The sequence below is a fragment of the Leptodactylus fuscus genome, chromosome 6 (assembly GCF_031893055.1).
Source record: "Leptodactylus fuscus isolate aLepFus1 chromosome 6, aLepFus1.hap2, whole genome shotgun sequence".
In the NCBI taxonomy this organism is placed as follows: Eukaryota; Metazoa; Chordata; class Amphibia; order Anura; family Leptodactylidae; genus Leptodactylus; species Leptodactylus fuscus.
Window position 1 is genome coordinate 99,583,470 of NC_134270.1, and position 20,466 is coordinate 99,603,935.

The following is a 20,466-nucleotide window of genomic DNA, read 5'->3' on the forward strand; positions in this document are numbered from 1 at the left end:
AGAGATCTCAATTAAGTTCCTTTCCATTAAAACTATTCTACTAGTAGCCCCCACAATGTCCAAGCGGATTAGTGAGCTCCAGGCTGTCAGCCAACCCTTCTTTCTTGGTAGTTTTAGTGGATAGGGTGATACTTAGACCATACCCCGCCTTTATGCCCAAGGTAGCCTCCAGATTTCACCATACCCAGGATATTGTGCTCCTTTTTTGTACCAACCCTAAAAAGAAAATTGCATGCCATTGCTTAGATGTAAGACTGTGCTTGATATAGTATTTGTCAGCCACTTCAGGTTGGAGGGAGTCTAGTTCCCCTTTTGTGACTTTTTTTTCGGGTCCCAACCTGGGGCAAAACTTACTCAAAAAGTACCTTGTCCAGATGAGTGAAATTGGCTATTGCATTCTTACAACTCCTCAGGAGTGTCTCCACTTGGGGACCTCAGGGATACTCCACTATAGTCATTGCCACATCTTGAGTGGAGAAGCCAAACACCTTGATCAGGGGTCAGCAACCTGCTGCTGTGAAACTACAACTCCCAACATGCTCCATTCACTTCCATGGGAGTTCCAAGAACAGCAAAGCAAGTATGCATGCTGGGAGTTGCAGTTTTACAACAGCTGGAGTGCTGAAGGTTGCCTACCCCTGATCTAGAGAAATCAAATTTGTAGGGCAGCCAACTGGTCTTCACTCTCCACCTTTTTCCCCCATCACTACAGATTAGATCTGGGGGCTCAGACCCCATTGACATTCAAGACCCTGGCATTACAAAAATAAACTTTGCAGAAAAAAAAAAAAAATCAATAAATATTGTAGTTTATATATTCTCAACTGTAACACTATTTGTGTATAGAGGTGCATAAGGAGTGTTTGGGCCAGATGTACCATTTTCAAGAATGTCTATTTTGATCAATTGGTATTAGAGCGGTTTGGGTCTTCATTTAAGATCCCAAGGGGTGGTGGTGGGGTAATTGATAAATGCAGTAAAACGTAAAAAAAAAAAAAAAAAAAAAAACACACATAGGAAATTAAAAATTCAAGTCACTTCTCACAGTGTAGATGTATATATAATATTTTTTTTTTTTTTTTTTTTGGGGGGGGGGGTGGGGGAGGGGAAACCACAACATTCCTGTACCATGATGGCAGATGTTGGAATTGGTCAGGACCCCAAAATTGCCAGTGTTGGGGGAAAACACCCCTGGGAGCACATTCTGTCGGTTTCAAATTAACCGGTTAAGGACCAGGCCCAAAAGTATGTTAAAGACCAGGCCTTTTTTTTCAAAACTGACATGTGTCACTTTAAATGGCAATAACTTTGAGACGGTTTAACTTACACAAATGATTTTGAGATTGTTTTTTTCGTAACACATTATACTTCATGTTAGTGGTAAATATTAATCAATATTTTTGTATTTATTTATAAAAAAACTAGGAAATTTGATGGAAATTTGGAAAAAATTGCAATTTTCAAAATGTGAAATTCTCTGCTTTTCAGGCAGATAGTCATACCACCCAAATACATGAATAAATATTATCTCCCATATCTCTGCTTTATATCGGCATCATCTTTTGATTGTCTTTTAATTTATTTTGGACGTTACAAGGCTTACAAGTGTAACAGCGATTTTCTAGATTTGCAAGAAAATTCTCCAAACCAATTTTTTAGGGACCGCTTCAGTTCTGTAAGGAATTATAAAGGCCTATATAATAGAAACCCCCATAAATCACCCCATTTTCAAAACTACACCCCTCAAATTATTCAAAACAGCATTTGGGATGTTTGTTAACCCTTTAAGTTTTTCATAAGAATAAACATAATATGGAAGTGAAATTTAGACATTTCATTTTTTTTCATTAATACATTCATTTAGACCTAAAATTAACACATTCACAAAGGGTTAAAGGAGAAAATGCATCTCACATTTTGTTATGCAATTTCTCCCGTACACAGAAATACCCCACATGTGGGCGTAAACTGATTTTTGGGTACACAGCAGTGCATGGAAGGGAAGGAGCGACACTGGGTGTGTGAACAGCAGATTTTGCTGGAATAATTTTCAGGCACCATGCCTCATTTGCAGAGCCCCTAGAGTACCAAAACAATGGAAACCCTCCAAAAGTGACCCCATTTTAGAATCTACACCCCTCACAGAATTCATCAAGGGGTATAGTCAGCATTTTGACCCTACAGTTGTTCCACAGATTTTACTAACATTGGGATGTGTAAATGAAAAATTACTAAAATGTCACTTTATCCCCAAAGTTTTAATTTTCACAAGGGGATAAAGGAGTAAAAGCCCCCCACAGTTTGTTAAACAATTTCTCCTGAACACGGCAATACCCCATATGTGGCCATAGTATGCTGTATGGGTACATTGCGGGGTTCAGAATGGAAGGAGCGCTATTTTGCTTTTGGATGGCAGATTTTGCTGGAATTATTTTTAGGTGCCATGTCGCATTAGCAGAGCCCCTAGAGTACCAATACAGTGGAAACCCCCTAAAAGTGACCCCATTTTGGAAACTACACCCCCCACAGAACATATGAAAGGGTATAGTGAGCATTTTGACCCTACAGCTGTTTCACAGATTTTATTAACATTGGGGCATGAAAATGAAAAATTACTTTTTTTCCAATAAACTGTCAATTTAGCCCCAAATTTTTCATTTTCACAAGAGGATAAAGGGGAAAAAGCTCCATAAAGTTCGTTAAACAATTTCTCCTGAACACGGAAATGCCCCATATGTGGTAATAATCTGCTGTATGGGAACATGGCGGGGCTCAGAATGGAAAGAGCGCTATTTGGCTTTTGAAGGACAGATTTTGCTGGAATATTTTTCAAGTCCCATGTCGCATTTGCAGAGCCCCTAAAATATCAATATAGTGGAAACCCCCTAAAAGTGACCCCATTTTGGAAACTACACCCCTCATAGAATTTATCTAGGGGTTTGGTGAGCATTTTGGCCTCACAGCTGTTTCACAGATTTTATTAACATTGGGACGTAAAAATGAAAAATTTCTTTTTTTTCACAATGTATCGTCCATTTAGCGCCATATTTTTAATTTTGCAAGTAGTTAAAGAATTAAAAGCCCCCCACAGTTTGTTACAAATTTTCTCCTGAACACGGCAATACCCCATATGTGGCCATAATCTGCTGTATGGGTACATGGTGAGGCTCAGAATGGAAAGAGAGGTATTTGGATTTTGGAGGGCAGATGTGGCTGGAATAGTTTTGAGGGGCCATGTCACATTTGCTGAGCCCCTAAAGTACCAATACAATGGAAACCCCTCAAAAGTGACCCCATTTTATAAACTACACCTGTCATGGAATGAATCAAGGGGTATTATCATTTTGTGCCTAAAATGCTTCCAAAAAATGAATGTCCAAAATGAAAATTGAAATTTTGAAAGAAATATGCCATTTCGGTGCCCAATACGTTGCACCCACTTTGTGTTGTCAGAGACCTGCACTCCTAAAACTATTAAGGGGCCATCCCGAGGGGCAAAAAAATATATATGTGGGTGTAAACTGCTGCTTGGGTACACAGCAGGGCTCAGAAGGGAAGGAGCACTGCGCTTTTTAGCTTTTGGGGTACAGATTTAGAGGGACTTTCTGGGGGCCATGTTCCTTTTGGAGAGACCTGGAGGTAACTGTAAACCCCATTTTGTAGGGGCAAGTTTAGGGTCTCTGCAAAAGTGTCATGGCATCCAAAAACCAAACCATCTGTGCTCCAAAAACCCAATAACCCTTCTGTGTCCGTCTGTGCCCTAATATCAGTTTATAACCACTTATGACATTACGTACGTTATCCCGGGTACACCAGTGTCATACATGTGCCCTAATATCAGTTTATACCCACATATGACATTACGTCCGTTATCCCGGGTACACCAGTGTCATACATGTGTCATAAACTGTAGTTTGGGCACACAGCAGGGCGCAGAAGGGAAGGAGCGCTATTTTGGTTTCTGGAGCACAGTTTGGTTTTTGGACGTCACTTTTGCAAAGCCCCTGAATTGTCAATAAAGTGGAATCCGCAGACATGTCACCCTATTTTGGACACTAGCCCACTGATGGGATTTATCAAATGGAGTAGCGAGAATTTTTAACCCTTGAGTGTTGCATTTATTTAGTTTCCAGAAATGAAATCGCAACTGATAATGAGAAGTTAAAAATGAAAAATTTCCAGAGATTCGCCATTTCAGTACCCGATATGTTGTGCCCAACTTATGTCAGCAGAGACACTCCAAAAACTGGTAAGCGGGTGGTATCCCGGGCACAACAGCTTATAGAGCGTTCATCTCTGATACAAGGCGGGCACAACATATTACGCACTGAAATGACGGGTTCCTGGAAAAATGGTCATTTTCACCTCTCACAATCAGCTTCGTATTCATTTATGGATAATAAGTTATAGCAAAACTTGGGGGTTAAAAATGCTGTCTGTACCCCTGGATAAATCCTTCAGGGGTGTAGTTTCCAAAATAGGGTCTCATATCAGGGGATTCCATTTTACTGGCGTTTCAGCTGTGCAAAAGTGTCATGGCATCCAAAAACCAAACCGTCTGCGCTCCAAAAACCCAATAACCCTTCTTCCCTTCTGTGTCTGGCTGTGCCCTAATATCAGTTTATTCCCACATATGACATTACATCCGTTATCCGGGGTACACCAGTGTCATACATGTGGCATACATGTGGCATAAACTGCAGTTTGGGCGCACAGCAGGGCGCAGAAGGGAAGGAGCGCGATGAGGCTTTTGGAGTACAGATTCAGATGTTTGGTATCTGGACGCCATGTCATGTTTGTAGAGCCTGTAAGGTACCAGAAAAGTGGATTCCCCAAAGGAGTGACCCCATTTTGAAAACTGCACCCCTCAAAGAATTTCTCAGGGGGTGTAGTGAGTATTAGTATCCGGACGTGACTGCACGGCGGATGGCGAAGAGGGAATATATAAGCGGTGCGGAAAACATTGCAGACACCAAATTCCCTACTATGTCCCAGTAGCTCCTATGATTGGGGGAGTCACTCTGGGGGTCACTTCTGGTGTCTGTTCCCTCATAAGCTGTAAATCTGGGGTGTCCCCTGATATTCGCTCACACTGCTTATATATTCCCTTCCTGACGCCGCCAGTTGTATTCTAATAATTTGGCGATTTTGGGGTTTTTTGTCTTCACATTGGTAGATGCTATATTTTCTTTATTCTTTTGGTGACGTGGCCATATAAGGGCTTGTTGTTTGCAGGATGAGATGTATTTTGTAATGACACCATTTTTGGGTGCCTACAACATACTGAATACATTTTATTAACTCTTTCTTGCTGGATTAAAAAAAAAAAAAAAAAAAAAAAAAAAAAAAAAAATCAATCCTGGCATTGAGTTGTACCCTTTAAATTTTGCGCCATGCAGCGTACAGTATAAGTAACATGTAGCCTTTATTCTGTGGGTCAGTACGGTTACGGCGATACCTCATTTATAGTATTTTTTTATGCGATACTAATTCTGCAGAACAAAAACATTTGGGGACATAAATCAGTGATTTTTGCATCGCCATCTTCTGAGAGGCGTAACATTTTTATTTTTCGGTTGACAGTGTTGGTTGAGGGCTTATTTTTTGCGGGACAACCTGCGCTTTTTATTGGTACTGTTGTGGGGTGCATATGATTTTTTGATCACTTTTTATAGCATATTTTGTAAGGTGATATGGTGAAAAATCATTACTTCCGGCGGGTTTTTTCCGTTTTTTTTTTCAGATGTACACCGTATACATTAAATATTATTTCAGTTTTATTGTACAGGTTGTTACGGACGCGGCGATACCAAATATGCATTGTTTTTATTAATTTTTAGTACCTTTTTATATAATTCATTTTGTATAGAGAAAAAGGGATTTTTGGGCTTTATAACTTACTTTTTTCATACACTTTATTTTTTTAACTTTTTTTTTTTTTTTTTTTAACTTTTTCATGTGTCCATTTAGGACACTTGAATCAGTTGATGCTTTGATGAAAGCACCAACTGATTCTGTATAGTAGCTTGCAAGACACGAGCAGGACATGAGCCTGCTCGTGTCCTGCAAGCTGCAGAGGAAGTGAGACACATCGCTCACTTCCTCCATCGGTCGGCAGGATCAACCAGGTATGTGGGGGCTCCGGTAGTCTGGGGGTCACTGGCCAGACCCCAGACTACCTTCTACTGACATCGGCACCCCCCGATCTCGCCGCGGGGGGGTGCCGATCACCTTCAATCTGCGGCGGATCCCTTTCGATCGCGCCGTGATGTTTCACGGCAGGATCGAAAGGGTTAAAACATTCAGTCGGAACTGAGTCCGACTGAACGTTGTTGAGGGGGTGGTTAGGTGTCAGTAACACCTAACTCCTGCCCTCCCCCCACCCCACCCCCTGCCTAGTGAGTCTCTGAAGACCGGCCGTAAATTTACTATCGGCTGGTCTTAGAGACCAGGACTGCTGGCCGTAAATTTACGGCCAGCGGTCCTTAACTGGTTAAGAGCGAAATTGTTGCCCGTACGGGGAAAACAAAGCCACACATACTCAGATGTATATCAAAATGTTCTGACATTTATTACATGTGGAATAATGACTATGCTAATTTAGGCCTAACTACATCATAGATAGATATGAATTATCATTGGTCAGAGTATAGAATAGGTGTTTACAAATGATAAATACGTGCATAAACAATTCATGGGTTAACACATGGTTGTCCGTGTCCTCCATTTCAGTTTCTAATCAGACTAGCACAGTCTGCCAAAATGGATGCCATGACCTTCCAGGTTTCATGTTAGTGGATGCTACACAAAACAAGCGATTAGAACTGACTTCATATCTTGTGAACATTATGAGTCTTGTTATGAAACATTCCAAGCTCTTCTTCTAAATAAGACGAGAGCAGAACTGCAAATCTCAAGGTTTAAGCAAGCTACATGACAGGTAACTTTTTATAATGGAGACTGAGAACAAAATGGAGATTTTCAGATCAAGATGGCGGAAAGCTAATCTCTCTCTACACAGATATTTTCCCCTCACACCAGATTAGCATGATTTATGACTAGGCATGTACGTATTCAGCTGGTCAGGCTTGTGGCTGGCATAGATTTCAGGTATTGTGATAATTTTTTTTTTTTTTTAAATGTAGATTGTGAGCCCCACATGGAGCTCACAATGTACATTTTTCCCTATCAGTATGTCTTTTTTTGGAATGTGGATGGAAATCCATGCAAACATGGGGAGAACATACAAACTCCTTGCAGATGGTTTTTTGCCCATGGTGGGATTTGAACACCAGGACTCCAGCGCTGCAAGGCTGCAGTGCTAACCACTGAGCCACCGTGTGGCCCCATGTATTGTGATAATTTTGTGATGCAAGAGTGACAGCCGGAACAGGATTTGCAATAATTGTTGCGGTTTATATTCCCAAATTGTATCTGTCCCCCTTGTGTTCCAATGCCTCCATTTTCTTAATTATTCTGGCAGTAAATGAATGAACTTTAGCACATCCATCCAGAGGCTGAAGACATCAGGCTTCTGTTCACAAAAAGGCCGCACAAGCATAAAATAAAAATTATTTTTTTTATTTATACTTTTAAAAGTTACCTTACATAAACAATGAAAGACAGAACATTAGAAAAGAGAACATTTTTGAAGAGATATTTACATGTAGTAGATCAGGATGACCCATTCACAGACTCAAGCAGCTGGTGAAGACTGCGCCTGCAGTCTCAATAAATACATTACAGCATTGTAAGATGGCTATTGCACTGGTCTCCTCATCCACAGGCTCCTGTGTTCTCACAAGTGTTCATTCAGTGTATTCACAGCAGGGCCACTTATCGCTCAGACTCCAAAGGGGAAACTCAATGGAAACTATGAACACAGATTAGAAGAATTGCTAGGTTTAATATGATGAACATGGAATAGTTGTTGGGTAATGAAAGCTTTGTTAGAAGAGAGCAGCCTCATCAACTCATTAAATCTTGTCTGGGTTGCCCTCTGCCTTCTTGGGGTGCTTAATGGAGTTCTGTACAATCCAGGGGTGTTCAAGTACACCCTTTAGAGGCAGCCTGTGGTTTGGGTTGTGCTTTAGCAGCTTAGAAATTAGGTCTTTGGCACCCTCCAAGACATAGGGAGGGAATTGGTACTCCACCTGTAACAAGAACAGAGCAAGGAGGTAAACAAGAGGACTGGAACCATGCAGATGTCTGTACATTAATGAGTGGGATCTTGTACAAAACTAGAAGCAATTGCCATCATCCCCTCAATCTAAGATTAGAAATGGGATCTACACTACATATTGGCAACAGTGTAGTCAGCTAAAGTTATTTACTGGAATGAAGGACAGTACAGCTACAGGACTCCTACATCTGAGCAGCAGCCAACTTCCTTGAGAGCCTTTTGTGCATGCCATCAGACCCAAACTGCTACCAACATGTCTGCAGAAAAATAGAATTAGTACTTTCCAGTAATTCGGTTTCTAGTGTAGCCCTCCATGAAAGCACCACAGGAAGATGCATCTCCTGTAATGATGTCATGGAGGGAATTTGAGAAATGTTCACTGCACAATCTACACAAGTCCTTTAGTAAGTGATCATGGTATGAGGAACTTGGTACTTCCAGTTACAAGTCCAGTTGGACATTACAATCAGCTTGATAACTGGGAATAATAGGTGTCCCAACATGCAGGAAAGATGAGAAGACATCAGGTGTTCCAGTATTTTTTTTTTTGTCTAGGGTTGCATACAACACTAGACAACTGTAGAATATGAACTCAAGGTTTGGAAGAAGAGTGGTGACAGAAACCGCCTTGGTTCATTCTTTACACACATTCCTTTTTAAGATAGGCCAGAGAACATAGACCAGACTTAGTGTGTGTAGGATCCAGTGTCAGCTGGTGAAACCAGAGGCAGCCATAGACCCTCTGTGGCTTCTCAAGCCATAGGGAGGACCAGCAGCCGAAGCCATTTCCTACCAAGAGCCCCTGATTGTATGGCCCCTTCTGTTGGTCAAACATTATATGAGGGAATCGCAATAGCTCTGCTTATGTCTCCTTATTGTGAGTTCACAACACTTATTGCTCTTTACCTTTGATATCCTGCGGTAAGTTTCCTGGTGTGTTTCAGCTTCAAAGGGTGGCTTCCCAACCAAAAACTCGTAGCACAGGACACCAAGACTCCACAGGTCAACTTTTTCATCATGCATGCGACCCTCAATCATCTCAGGGGGCAGATAATCCAAGGTGCCACACAAGGTTGTCCTCCTGAGGAGAAATTTATTCAAGAGAATTAAAGGGAGTCTATGAGCTTCACTTACTGCCGCCACCCCCCTCCCCCAAACATACGGTCAATTGTCCCAACTGTTACAGAACACATTACAGTGATAAATATACCCTGGTTATGTTTACTTTTGTAGACTTAGTGAATAAAGTGTTAGTTTTTTTTGCAGACTGATTGAGGCAGAATCCACTTTAAAAACACCCCATTCATTTCAATGGGTGTCAGTAGCAGTTTTCTCCTCTAGCTGATATGACTCATCTTAGGGCCCCTTCACACAGCGTAAGCACGCTGCTCATTTAGACATGCATACACGTATCCGAGCGCGGCACTTCAAAATAGATCCCATTGAATTCAATGGGAAGCGCGCGAATAGCGACATATATGCACACTTCCCATTGAAATCAATGGGCTCTGTTTTGAAGTGCTGCACTCGGACACGTGTATAAATGAGCGGCGTGCTTACGTCGTGTGAAGGGGCCCATAAGATGGATTCAGACTTCAAAAACCCATTGAAATCTCAGGCACGTTGTATCACTTTTTGGAACTGTTTCATGGTCCACGCCTCACTGATTCTATTTGTACAGAGAGTCCCACTGGACCCTCTTACCTATTACTTAATTTACTCCCTAGGCACTGGGGTAAGTACATCAAAGCCATTTCTGTATTTATGCACTGCTGCCAAGACACTTATTGTTCTTCATTCAAGAAAGGGCTTCCCCCATGGAATCAGAGTTGATAGATCACATGAAAGATGACTGCAGTCTGAAATGCCTTACTGCTTCCCTTGAAGGTGGAGGCCTTCAAAGCCAACAGGTCTCATTGGACACCTATCAGGTCTCCAATGCTTACTCCTCCCCCAACCCCCTTTTTTTTTTCTGTTGTTCTCCCCTCCTCTAACTGCTAGACTACCCCCCACCCTGACGAGAGAGACGCGGCTCACCGCGTCTCCGTGTCAAAACCCGTGCGGGCAGTTCACATGTGAACTGACCCTTACTGAGCAGCAAAAAGCAGTGCTAACAGGGCTGCAGCTCCCCCTCACCTGCATAAGGCTTCAGTGTTTTGTTTTGGTTTTCATAAAATCTACAAACGTGACGCACATAACAAAAAGGTATACATCTGATCACAGCTGAATATGCTTTGGGTTGGTAGACTCCATTTAAGCAGAGAGTCTTTAAAGGCTCAGTCAAGGTTTAAAGCCAGTGTGAAGAATTATTCAGAAAATAATCAGTGTAAAGCATGCATACTATGAAAGCACGGCCTTGGGTGAAGGCCAGTCAGTTGCCGTCAGAGGACACCGCAGGCAGCGGTTACCATGGTTCTAGTGCTCAGAGAGATTACAGCACATTACTACTGCACTCAGAGTACCCCCACCATCATGGGGTCAAAGCTGGCCCTCACCAACATTTATAATGCATTTTAAATTATACGATCAATGAATTCCAAGATTTTGTTTAAACAACACAGCAATGGAAATGCAATATTAATTTGTCTTAACATCCATTTTATACAGATACACAAAAGATTGTGACAAGGAGCATACTGACACATGGCCATCCTCTGACAAAGTGATCCTACTCTGCAGCCGATAACCACCTATATGTAGACATGCTGGAGATGCCCACCAAGGTCAGAATAAGTGAGAGATTTTATTTTAGTGGTAAAAATTCAGTCTGTTTGGCTGCTCCTGACATGGCAATTAACATCCCCTTCCACCCGCTTCCTTGCATAAGGAGATAAAGTTAATGGATTAAGTATCGTCACAGGATAATTGATTTTTTGCAAAAACTTTGATCCTTTGGTCTGGTTAGAGTGACCCAGTGGAGAGATCAGCAACTTTATCCATAAAGCCTGCATCTGTATTACATTCACAATGTTACCTTACCTCAGAAGTCTAGTCAAGTGCTCATTCTACATTATATGACAGGTTGGACAGAGCAGGGTGACCTTTGCATAGAGCTGTTGGGAGGGGGGGGGGGGGGGGGGAGAAACTCTGCTACATTATACCCTGCCCTGTTTCTGACTGACCTCCACCTTGTATACATGTACATAACCAATTTCATGACAAGGTCTGCCACCATAGTAACAAGAGATAATGCATTAAGACAAAAAAAAACAAACAAAAAACCACACACCACATCTACAAAAACGTCAATAGACTTGTTTGAATAGAAAGCAGAGTCACCAGTACACCTTTCCGATTGATGCATCAAGGTTGTCAAATTATGTAGTGTGAATGCTTATATAAAAAAAAAAAAAAAAAAAAAAAATTTAAAAAAAAAAAAATGCGAGATCAAAAACCTTCCAAATGTCAATTACAAGTGAATATTTTCTAGGTTACAAAACCAATCCAACATGCAGTGAACTTTTGGTTTCAGATCTGATCTCATACCAACCCTGTGAATATAGGGACTGATGTATGGATACAGTTTGCTGTTTATAATGTGTACAAAGCAGTGTACAAGAGTTCTGGTGAATGAATCTGGAATAGAAAGTGATGTTATGAGATCAGATCTAGGACCCCCCCATTTTTTGTATTTTATAAGGATACAACTGTTCTATAACAGTTTGAGGCACTGACTGCACAATACATAAATCAATTCAGATTCCTGCCAGTACAGGGATGTTTGTGGGAGGGTAAGGCATTATAGTGTGTGTGCGTGTGCGGGGGGGGGGGGGGGGGGGGGGGGGGGGGGGGGGGGGGGGGGGGGGTCTTGGTCCCCTTGTTTGTCTTCCCTATTTTATGTGTTGATTTGGATTATATAGATTCATTAATAAAATTATTTGTATTTTATTATATTTTGGGATTCTCAATTTGTTTGTTATATATACAGTACAGGGAATTGCCATGTTGTGGACATATGGCACTCACCTTGAAGATGGAGCATGCACTGACCAGCCAAAATCTGCTATCTTCAACTCCCCATTTGACCCCAGAAGAAGATTCTCAGGCTTGATGTCCCTGTGTATGACCTTCTTGGAGTGACAATACAAGAGGGCATCTGCCAGCTCTGTGATGTACTGGAGGGGGAAGAAAAAAAAAAAAAATGTATAAATTTTTTACATGACACTTCAGTGACTGTCTGCTGAAAGAGGAGCACATTTCTCCCCACTGCTGTCACCTAGAGCTCACATCTGCTTGGCCCCATGCGGCTAGCAACACCAGCTAGGGATACACAGATCAAGAACACTTGCAGAGGTTGTAGTAGTAGTTTATTTATGCTACAGTGTACCATGGGAGCCAGGTAGTATGATCTTTCAGGGTCAAAAATAAATAAATGTAGAAGTTTTGCCAACTATTCCTTTAACTTAAGGTGTTGCACCACCTTTTGAAGTTCTACCCCTCCAATGATGGTGTAGGGAATTAAGAGATTGTTAGGGTCCCATCCATTTCCAGAATTGCATACAAGATGAATGTAGGGGTGAAAAATAAAATAATGAAGGGGTGATTAAAAAAAAAAAAAAAAGTTACGCTGGAGAGCATAAAACGCTCACGGCCAGACACTCTTCAAACCCATTCAAATGAATGGGTTTGGAAACATGCTGGCAGGTTTCGGCTTCCTGCCCTGTTCTGTGCAGGAAACGGAAACCTGCAGAACGGAGTGTCGGGTGCAGATGTGAATGAGCCCTTACACAGGTACTCCTGTACACAGTAACATTCAGTGAGAGGCAGAAACCGCTGTCTAGACAGAAGCCAAGGAAAATGTGAAAGAATAAATACATTTGGATCACTTTTGTGAAATCCTGTATAAATTTGATAGATATTACAAATACCACTAGAAATCAAAAGTTGTGTTAGGCTTTATTCAGACAGTGGATTGGAATGGTCACTTCAAGTTGCCTCTTCAGTTTTATAAACACTACAAGGCCCACGGTGGTGCGGCCTCATCTGCCACAAGGCAATAGTCTCAGGTGGCATCTCATGGCATGAACTAAGTTATTGTAAGTTATTGGCTGAGACCTATCGCAGTAATACAATAGGCAGTTGCCTAACACTGTGCAGGGCAAAATAAAGATGAGTCATTGTGTAGGAGCCATATTATGTGTTTGGGGCTAGTACTGCTCACCATCATGGAACAACCCCTCACAATACTGTCAGGAGGGAATGTTCCCAGTTAGACTGTGAGGAACACCCTTCTGACAGTGAAGAGCTATTGGTAATGGCACAGAGTTCACCCAAGGCACATAACAGAAAAAGCTGACAGTGACATGAATTTAGGCTTTCTAGTGGTGTATAAAACCACATGTGCCTAAGGACATGAAAGGCCCTCTATAGGGTCACAGCAGTTGACCTGGTGACTGGGCCCCTAAACCAGGGGGACTCGGGCCACCTCACCACACTACTGTCTCCAGGTGTAGGGATTTCACACCCCTCTTCTTCCTTCAAAGCACACATGTGGCACCTGGCTGTGTACCTCATAAGGTCCTTCCAGCCATGCTGTCTCCTGCTCTAGTTGACAAGGTAGCCTGGAGGACAATAGAAGAGATCCAGAGATGAGTGCCACATCAGCACTTTGCAAGAAGAAATGGTAAGTATTCAATTCAGTGTTGAGTGGCCTGGACAGTATATAATGGAGAAGTATTACTTGTGAGAGTCAAAAATATCTATGTGGGGGAACAATTAGCACATTACCCACGTGTGAGGGGCTCCATTACCTGTAAAGGTACTAAATACACATTATAGTAGTGTCTTAATAAACAATATGCCTATAAATGCAAGTTAAGGCATCGCTTCATTTATACAGTTGCAGAATTACTAACGGCCCTTTGAAGACCCAATAGGCTGATTCTTGTCAAAAAGTAGTTTGACACCGTTGCTTTAGGGTCATAATGTTATCAGTGTTTGGGGCACATTTTACTTACTGTAGCAGATCTCTGGTCATCAAATCTAGTACACCTCTGAAGTTCCCTGTAGAGCTCCCCACGGGGGGCATAATCCAAGATGAGGTAAACTCTTGTGGCATCATGAAAATAGCCATAAAGACGCAGAATATTGGAATGTCTTGAAGGGGGGGGGGGGATAAAAATTTGTATTTAGTATTCTTGTGTTGAAGACTGAGAAACCGTAATAAAAAATATACAACTTTAAATTGCACAGTATTATAATACACCTGTATTTAAAATTCTATTCACATTTATTGTATCAGTATTTACCCTTCACCGAAGAATGCTATAAACCACGGATCAGTACCATGTATTGTCTCCAAGCTAGCACAATAAGGCAAAACATAGCCACGTGGCCCCAGTATTGAGTAGGAAACTGGGTCACTACATTTGATAAACAGACACACACTTCAGTGTGCCATCTGGGATTTTTCCTGGATAGCACTGTCCCATTGAGGTCCTATTCCTGTTGGGCTTTGTGGTAATTTTTCTGTAGGCCCCCAGTCATTGCATGGGCAGCACATGGATGACTGTGCAATTAGCCTAAGAAGAAGTTGAAGGAAGAATACAAGGGAGGCGGGCTATCACACAACCAACACGTTTAGTCCTATATAGTTCATGTATGAATGAGTGTCACAGGTCTAAGAATAGTCCATGCCATTGTGCACTGACACAGATGTATGAACAAAGTTTGAAATGCATGTATTATAAAGGTGTATGATATTCTCTACCTTGTAGTCATGGAAGTGGGTTTAAGCTGCCGAGACTGTTACCCATGCCCATTTTCAGTCTTTGCAAAACACTACAGAGCTCAAAACTATATACCTGCCAGGACGTCAGTCACCATGTTTACAGAAAATTGCTCATAAAACTGTGGAAGTCAATGAGGGCATTGTGACCGGACTGTGGGAGAAGATTAACTGAGACAGAAGGAAGAGTCATGAAAGGCAAAAACTGGAATAGTGCTTTAAAGGCAGTCTATTAGCAGTAAATTACAAACCTTATTGCATGACCCAATTGTCTTTCTACAGTTCCCAAATATGCCCATTATTCAGCTTTAGAGCCCCATTTTCAAGTAAATCATTTATATACAAGAGGAAATTGCTTTGCCTAGGATTCTAGGACAGAGTCCAAAGTCAGACCAAGCTAAAACATGACCCCCAAAACTTTCTTCTTTACCACTTATATTCTAAGTTGTAGGGCCCTCAATTTAGGACATGTACTCACCTCAAGTGAGACTGAATTTCGACTTCTCGGCGCAACTGATGTTCCACACCAGCTTTCTCCAGCTGGGACTTAAACAGAACCTTCAGTGCCAAGATGAATTTACTCTGCTTTTCTCGGGCCAAGTACACATTACCAAACTTTCCTTTTCCTAAAGGCCGGCCAATCTCAAAGTCTTCAAGACACCACTGCTTCCTGAAGGAACAATTAAAACAAAAAGTACCAACAGCATGTTCAGGACAGTCAAGCTGCCATATTTCTTGTATAGTCAAAGTAATTTGAAGAACACAAGTTATTTCTAGGGCTCATTTCACACTTAACACATCAGGCCCAGTGAATCTGTGCGCATACACGGCACAGGCTGTTTTCTTTCCAGGAAGTGGCCTATGGTCTTTCGGTCACATGGCAAGGAGACAACTCCATCCCATTTAAATGAAGATTAAAGTGCAGCTTAGCCATGTGACCAGTCACTTCCTGAGAAGAAAGCAGCCATGTCTCCTACAGCCGTGAGCCAGGACTAACTGCCAGAGTGAGGAAATACTCCGATTCCTGTGGCTTAACCACCTCAGATGCTGTGATCAATAATGGTCAAAGCATCTGGATGGTTCTGCAACAAGATTAATGTTCCTGCCACTAGGAGTCTCCTTCCTAGCCAGATTACTTTTTGCTTGACTAGTTTTGACTGCATAGATGCAAAACAAGTCAGTGAATGGAGGGAGAGGGACTGGTCTCTACACAGGGAAGACAAATTTTTAATTTTCCTAGTAGGCTGCTTGTGTGGTTAAACATAGGATATGAGTCATAGACAAGTAGCTTTTCTGACTGCTCAAAGATTGATCTTTTCCTTGTCATTCTGGAATTGTAGGTGCTAGAATAGAGTAGAATATTTTCAGTTCACTGTTCCTGGATCTCCTATAACAGTTGCCTGTTTTGTTTTTGTTTTAGCCATGTTTGCTCACACAGTTACTTTGGACAGTTACAGGTAGACTAAACTAGTCATCCTGGATAGGGGTAGACAGACTTTAGAGTCCCCAGCCAGAGACCCAAATGTAAAGTGTGCTGCAGCCATAGTGCTATTAGTAGCAGAAAAACTGATAGGACATGTATGAAGGCCTATACAGTCAGAGGCAATGTTTGCAAACTATGCAATATTATACGTTAGACCAATACAAGTCATGCGGCTGTTTCGTGCTGGGTTTTGCTGGGCAGTAACATTTCAGCTTTTCAAGAAAACTCATTTAAGACATTCCTGAAAGACAAGTACTAGTGGCAGTATAGCAATTAATCTACTCACTTTTTACCCTCTTCCTTGTTGACTGTTGCAGCTGGAGCCTTGTTCTGATCAGCAGCTGCCTTCTTTTCTACAGTTTGTGCTATTAACAGAAAAAAAAAAAACAAAGAAACACTGGGTCAGATTTATGAAAATCATAAAACCGATGAGGGTGCAATGTTCCATTGCAAAAATCTTGCAACCAGGCTGACCAAGGTAGTGTTATCTGGTGGAGACATTCCTGAGAGAATTACCCTGATTATAGAGAACCTTTAAGCAATCAAGGCTGTTCTCTTTGAATATAAATATATATGCACCTGATATGCCATTTAGACTCTGTACTGTCAGAAGGGCAGGGTCAGGCAAGGAGTGTCATTCTGAGCTCTGACATTAGAACTTAAAGGGGTCCCGTCCCCCCCATCTCACTGTTTCAGCTTTGCCTGCAGTCTCTTCTCCTTTCCTGTATTTCTCCCCTGTCCCCCTCCCTGAACAGGACACTGCAGTATCAATACTTATGCAGATCAGATAATATGCACATGCTTGTAGAGAAGGGACTCTTATCTGTGTGTTTACATAAATAACAGACTGGGCTTTATCAGCAAGACTCCAATTAGCTGAGCTGATTGGCAAGCACTATATTTTTCAGACTAAGACATTGGACTATAACACACACCTGGGTTTTAAAGGAGGAAGATGGAGAAAACTAAGCCAAAAAATAAATAAATAAGTAAAATATTTAATATAGGAGTTGTAGCTCTACAACAGCTGCAAGACCATAGAGCACGTTTTGCAGTGCCAGATGCATTTTTTTTTTTTTTTTTTTTGGTATACCATTTTGGGGAATTTCTATTGCAAACCCCCCCCCCCCCCCCCCCAAAAAAAAAAAAAAACCAAACACCTTTTAAATCAGAGGGGGGGGGGGGGACGAAAACACACCCGTATTGCAGTCTATGGGAGATTCTGTACAGCTGGTCTATGACAGGCCTGGGAGCCTTCAGTAGGCTCCCAGCTGTCACAGGAACAGGTCGGCTCCTGCAACTTTAAACGGTATGGGGACTGTCAGGATTGGCCCAGGGGGCCATTTTTAAACTTTTAGGGGGGGAGGGGGGTCTTTGAAGTATTAATACCCAAAATCAGAGAAAACTCTGATCACAGGCATTAGCTCCAGCATCTCTGCTGTATGGACATGCGCAGTTGGCCATTTTCCTGTGGTCAAAAAGGAGAAGAGGCAGAGACCAAGAAGGCAGCACTGGAGAGTTCTCACAGCACAGAGGATGCCCCCAGTGCTGTGAAAAAACGCATTACCATAATGAAGTAACTAGAAATATATACCAAACACAGAGACTTGTAAAGGTAGGGGAAGAATATCCTTTAAGGCCATTCCAACATGGGTTTGGCTAAAAATGGAATAGTAATAGAATCCCTTTAACAGATGCTAAGAACTTGAATAGGTGGAGGTGATGAAAGGTCCTCTCTAAAGATGGCAGTTAGCCTTGCCACATGTGGCCAAAGGATGTCCTACACATATCATTGGTCTGTTCAGGTTCCTGATATCACTATAGGGGTGCCTGACACCTAACAGCAAGCTCAGAACAACTAGAGGGTGAACAATTTTGACAAGTCACCATACCAGTTCTCTCAGGTCAATAATACGCACCCTCTAGTCAGTCAACTGGGCAAAATGTCTCCAAGAGAGTTGTAGAGGCATGTATAGCAATAATCTCCATGACTAAAGGTACACTACTCAAGAGTTAGATACATCTCTTCTCTATATAACGAGTTTGTCTGTTCTTTATGCACAACCAAAGGACTGGACTGATATTCACCATAGGTGGCATACAGGTACATCAGGTGCCTGGGAAGGTTTTAGACCAGGTCTCAACTTTCTAGGACGTACCATTCCTGAGGCACAGTATCTGATTCATAAAGTCTTACCCATTGAGCCACACAGGGCTGGGTCCCTGTTCTCCTGCACCGCCTGTGATTTGCATGGATTTTGTGCTGGAACATTAGACTTTAGTTGTGAATTATTAGTTGGCTGTGCCGTCGATTGCTTCTGATTGGGAATAACTGGCTTTTGAGAGAGAACCCTCTGCGGCATGTTGGAGGAGCAGAGAATTCTTTGTGGGGCCACACTGTTGCCAGTTTGCTTTGCCTGGGCAGAATGTTGCTGGTTAACTGGGATACGTCTGGGTCCATCAGCCATAGACATTAAGCTCTGAAGATCAAAGGAGGATAAAAAAAAAAATACGCAAGTCTGAAGCAATGACAGGATTGTCATGTTACAATGTAATAGTTATAATTGGATAACCTTAGCCCTTTAGTGCCATAAAAATAGATGCGTACCTAACACCACCCACCCATCAGTCTGGGGTGCCCACTGCCCTCCCTTCAAAGCAGTAATGTCATACACAAGTGTGCATTAGTTTACAAGCAGTAACAAAAAGTTTAACACATTGAACCCCTTGCAATAAGACAGCTAGTAAACCCTTAGAGAGATTCTACCACCTCTCCGAGTATATGCAAACTGCCACCACCAGGTTAGTGATACAGGCAAACCTTTATGTATAGAGGTTTTGTAGATTTAAAGAAAAAGAACTTTGAAATCTTATGTAAAACAGGCAGTTGGTGCACTGGGGCCAGCCTTCTTATCCCTGTTCTTGTCACTCAGCTCACTTCACCTTATATAGAGAGATTTGATCTTCCCACTCTATGGTGATCTCACTCATACTAGAACAGTAACAGTGCTCTAGCAGGCTGACTACTGCTTGCAGAGGACCAACATTTGCATAAGACTTCAAAGTTTGTGGGGTTTTTTTTTGGGGGGGGGGGGCGCATATCTATAAAACTTGCCATATATAACAGATATGGTGTCTCACTATGATATGCTTTGTATTGTAAGAGTTGAATATCCCTGAGGAAGGTGGTAGACTACATTTTACATGCCACACCTGGCTTTCAGACTTTGGCAGGACATCTTATGCTAAATACATGAAGCAGCCTTCCCAGCTCTCACCACAGATGGCAGGTAAAGGATAAGACCCTTCCAAGGACTGCACTGTCACATGAAGACATACATACTCGTGGATTAGTGAGTAGCCCGTGCATTCTCCTTCCACAACAACCTCCTACCTTCACGTTACTGCTTGGAAGTCCATTACGGTTTTCTTTGGCCAATCGCTGCTCCATAGCGTCCTATAACAAGAGGACAGAGGGATGAAGTGACTGGAAGGATAATAAGGCTACATAGGAGCACAGAAAGGGGAACAAGAAGCAGGAGGAGCCACAGCTCTCCCCGGGATACCAAGATAAGTGGGCACTAGAGACCTGCTATGTCACGTAAGATACGGCCGCCAGGGCGTTACCATCCGCAATACTCCGTGACTATCAGACATACCACCGGGTTATGTGCGGCAGAGCAGTGGTTACATGGGGACATTAGAGTGCTAGCTCTTGGGTATAGTCGCACACACCTGGACTAGTACAGGCAGAGCCGAGCAGGATACGTTGCAGTACACAGGAAAGCAGTCTTCCTCCCAGACAATAGTACGCAAGCAGTGAGGCCTTACTTCTCCGACCTCAAGGCCTAACTCTCTCCTCAGCACATCCACCAACCGCCCGTATCTACAGCGATTCAAACCGCCCGCTTTTAAAGCGCTTTAAACCTTTCCCGACGCTGATTGGCTGCAGTGCTGCTGTCAGTCAAAGATGATTGGTTAACTGAAAGAAAAATCGTTGACGTGAAGCGTCAGCGCAAGACGTAGTGATGTAAGAATGGGAGGAGACGTGTAAATAACGCATGCGCAAGAGGA

The 20,466-nt window shown here is 42.3% G+C and overlaps 1 protein-coding gene across 1 annotated transcript; it reads right to left on the reverse strand.

Annotated features, from left to right (window-relative positions):
• Positions 1 to 7,675: 7,675 nt before the first annotated feature.
• AURKA (aurora kinase A) lies at positions 7,676 to 20,314 on the reverse strand. Its single transcript, XM_075276871.1, has 9 exons — positions 20,128 to 20,314; positions 19,787 to 19,849; positions 18,590 to 18,872; positions 16,679 to 16,757; positions 15,388 to 15,579; positions 14,140 to 14,278; positions 12,149 to 12,297; positions 9,089 to 9,263; positions 7,676 to 8,153 (listed from the first exon to the last, which is right to left on the reverse strand). Exons 2-9 carry the CDS (start codon positions 19,841 to 19,843, stop codon positions 7,977 to 7,979), a joined length of 1,251 nt encoding a protein of 416 aa, XP_075132972.1. The 5' UTR covers positions 19,844 to 19,849; positions 20,128 to 20,314; the 3' UTR covers positions 7,676 to 7,976.
• Positions 20,315 to 20,466: the final 152 nt, after the last annotated feature.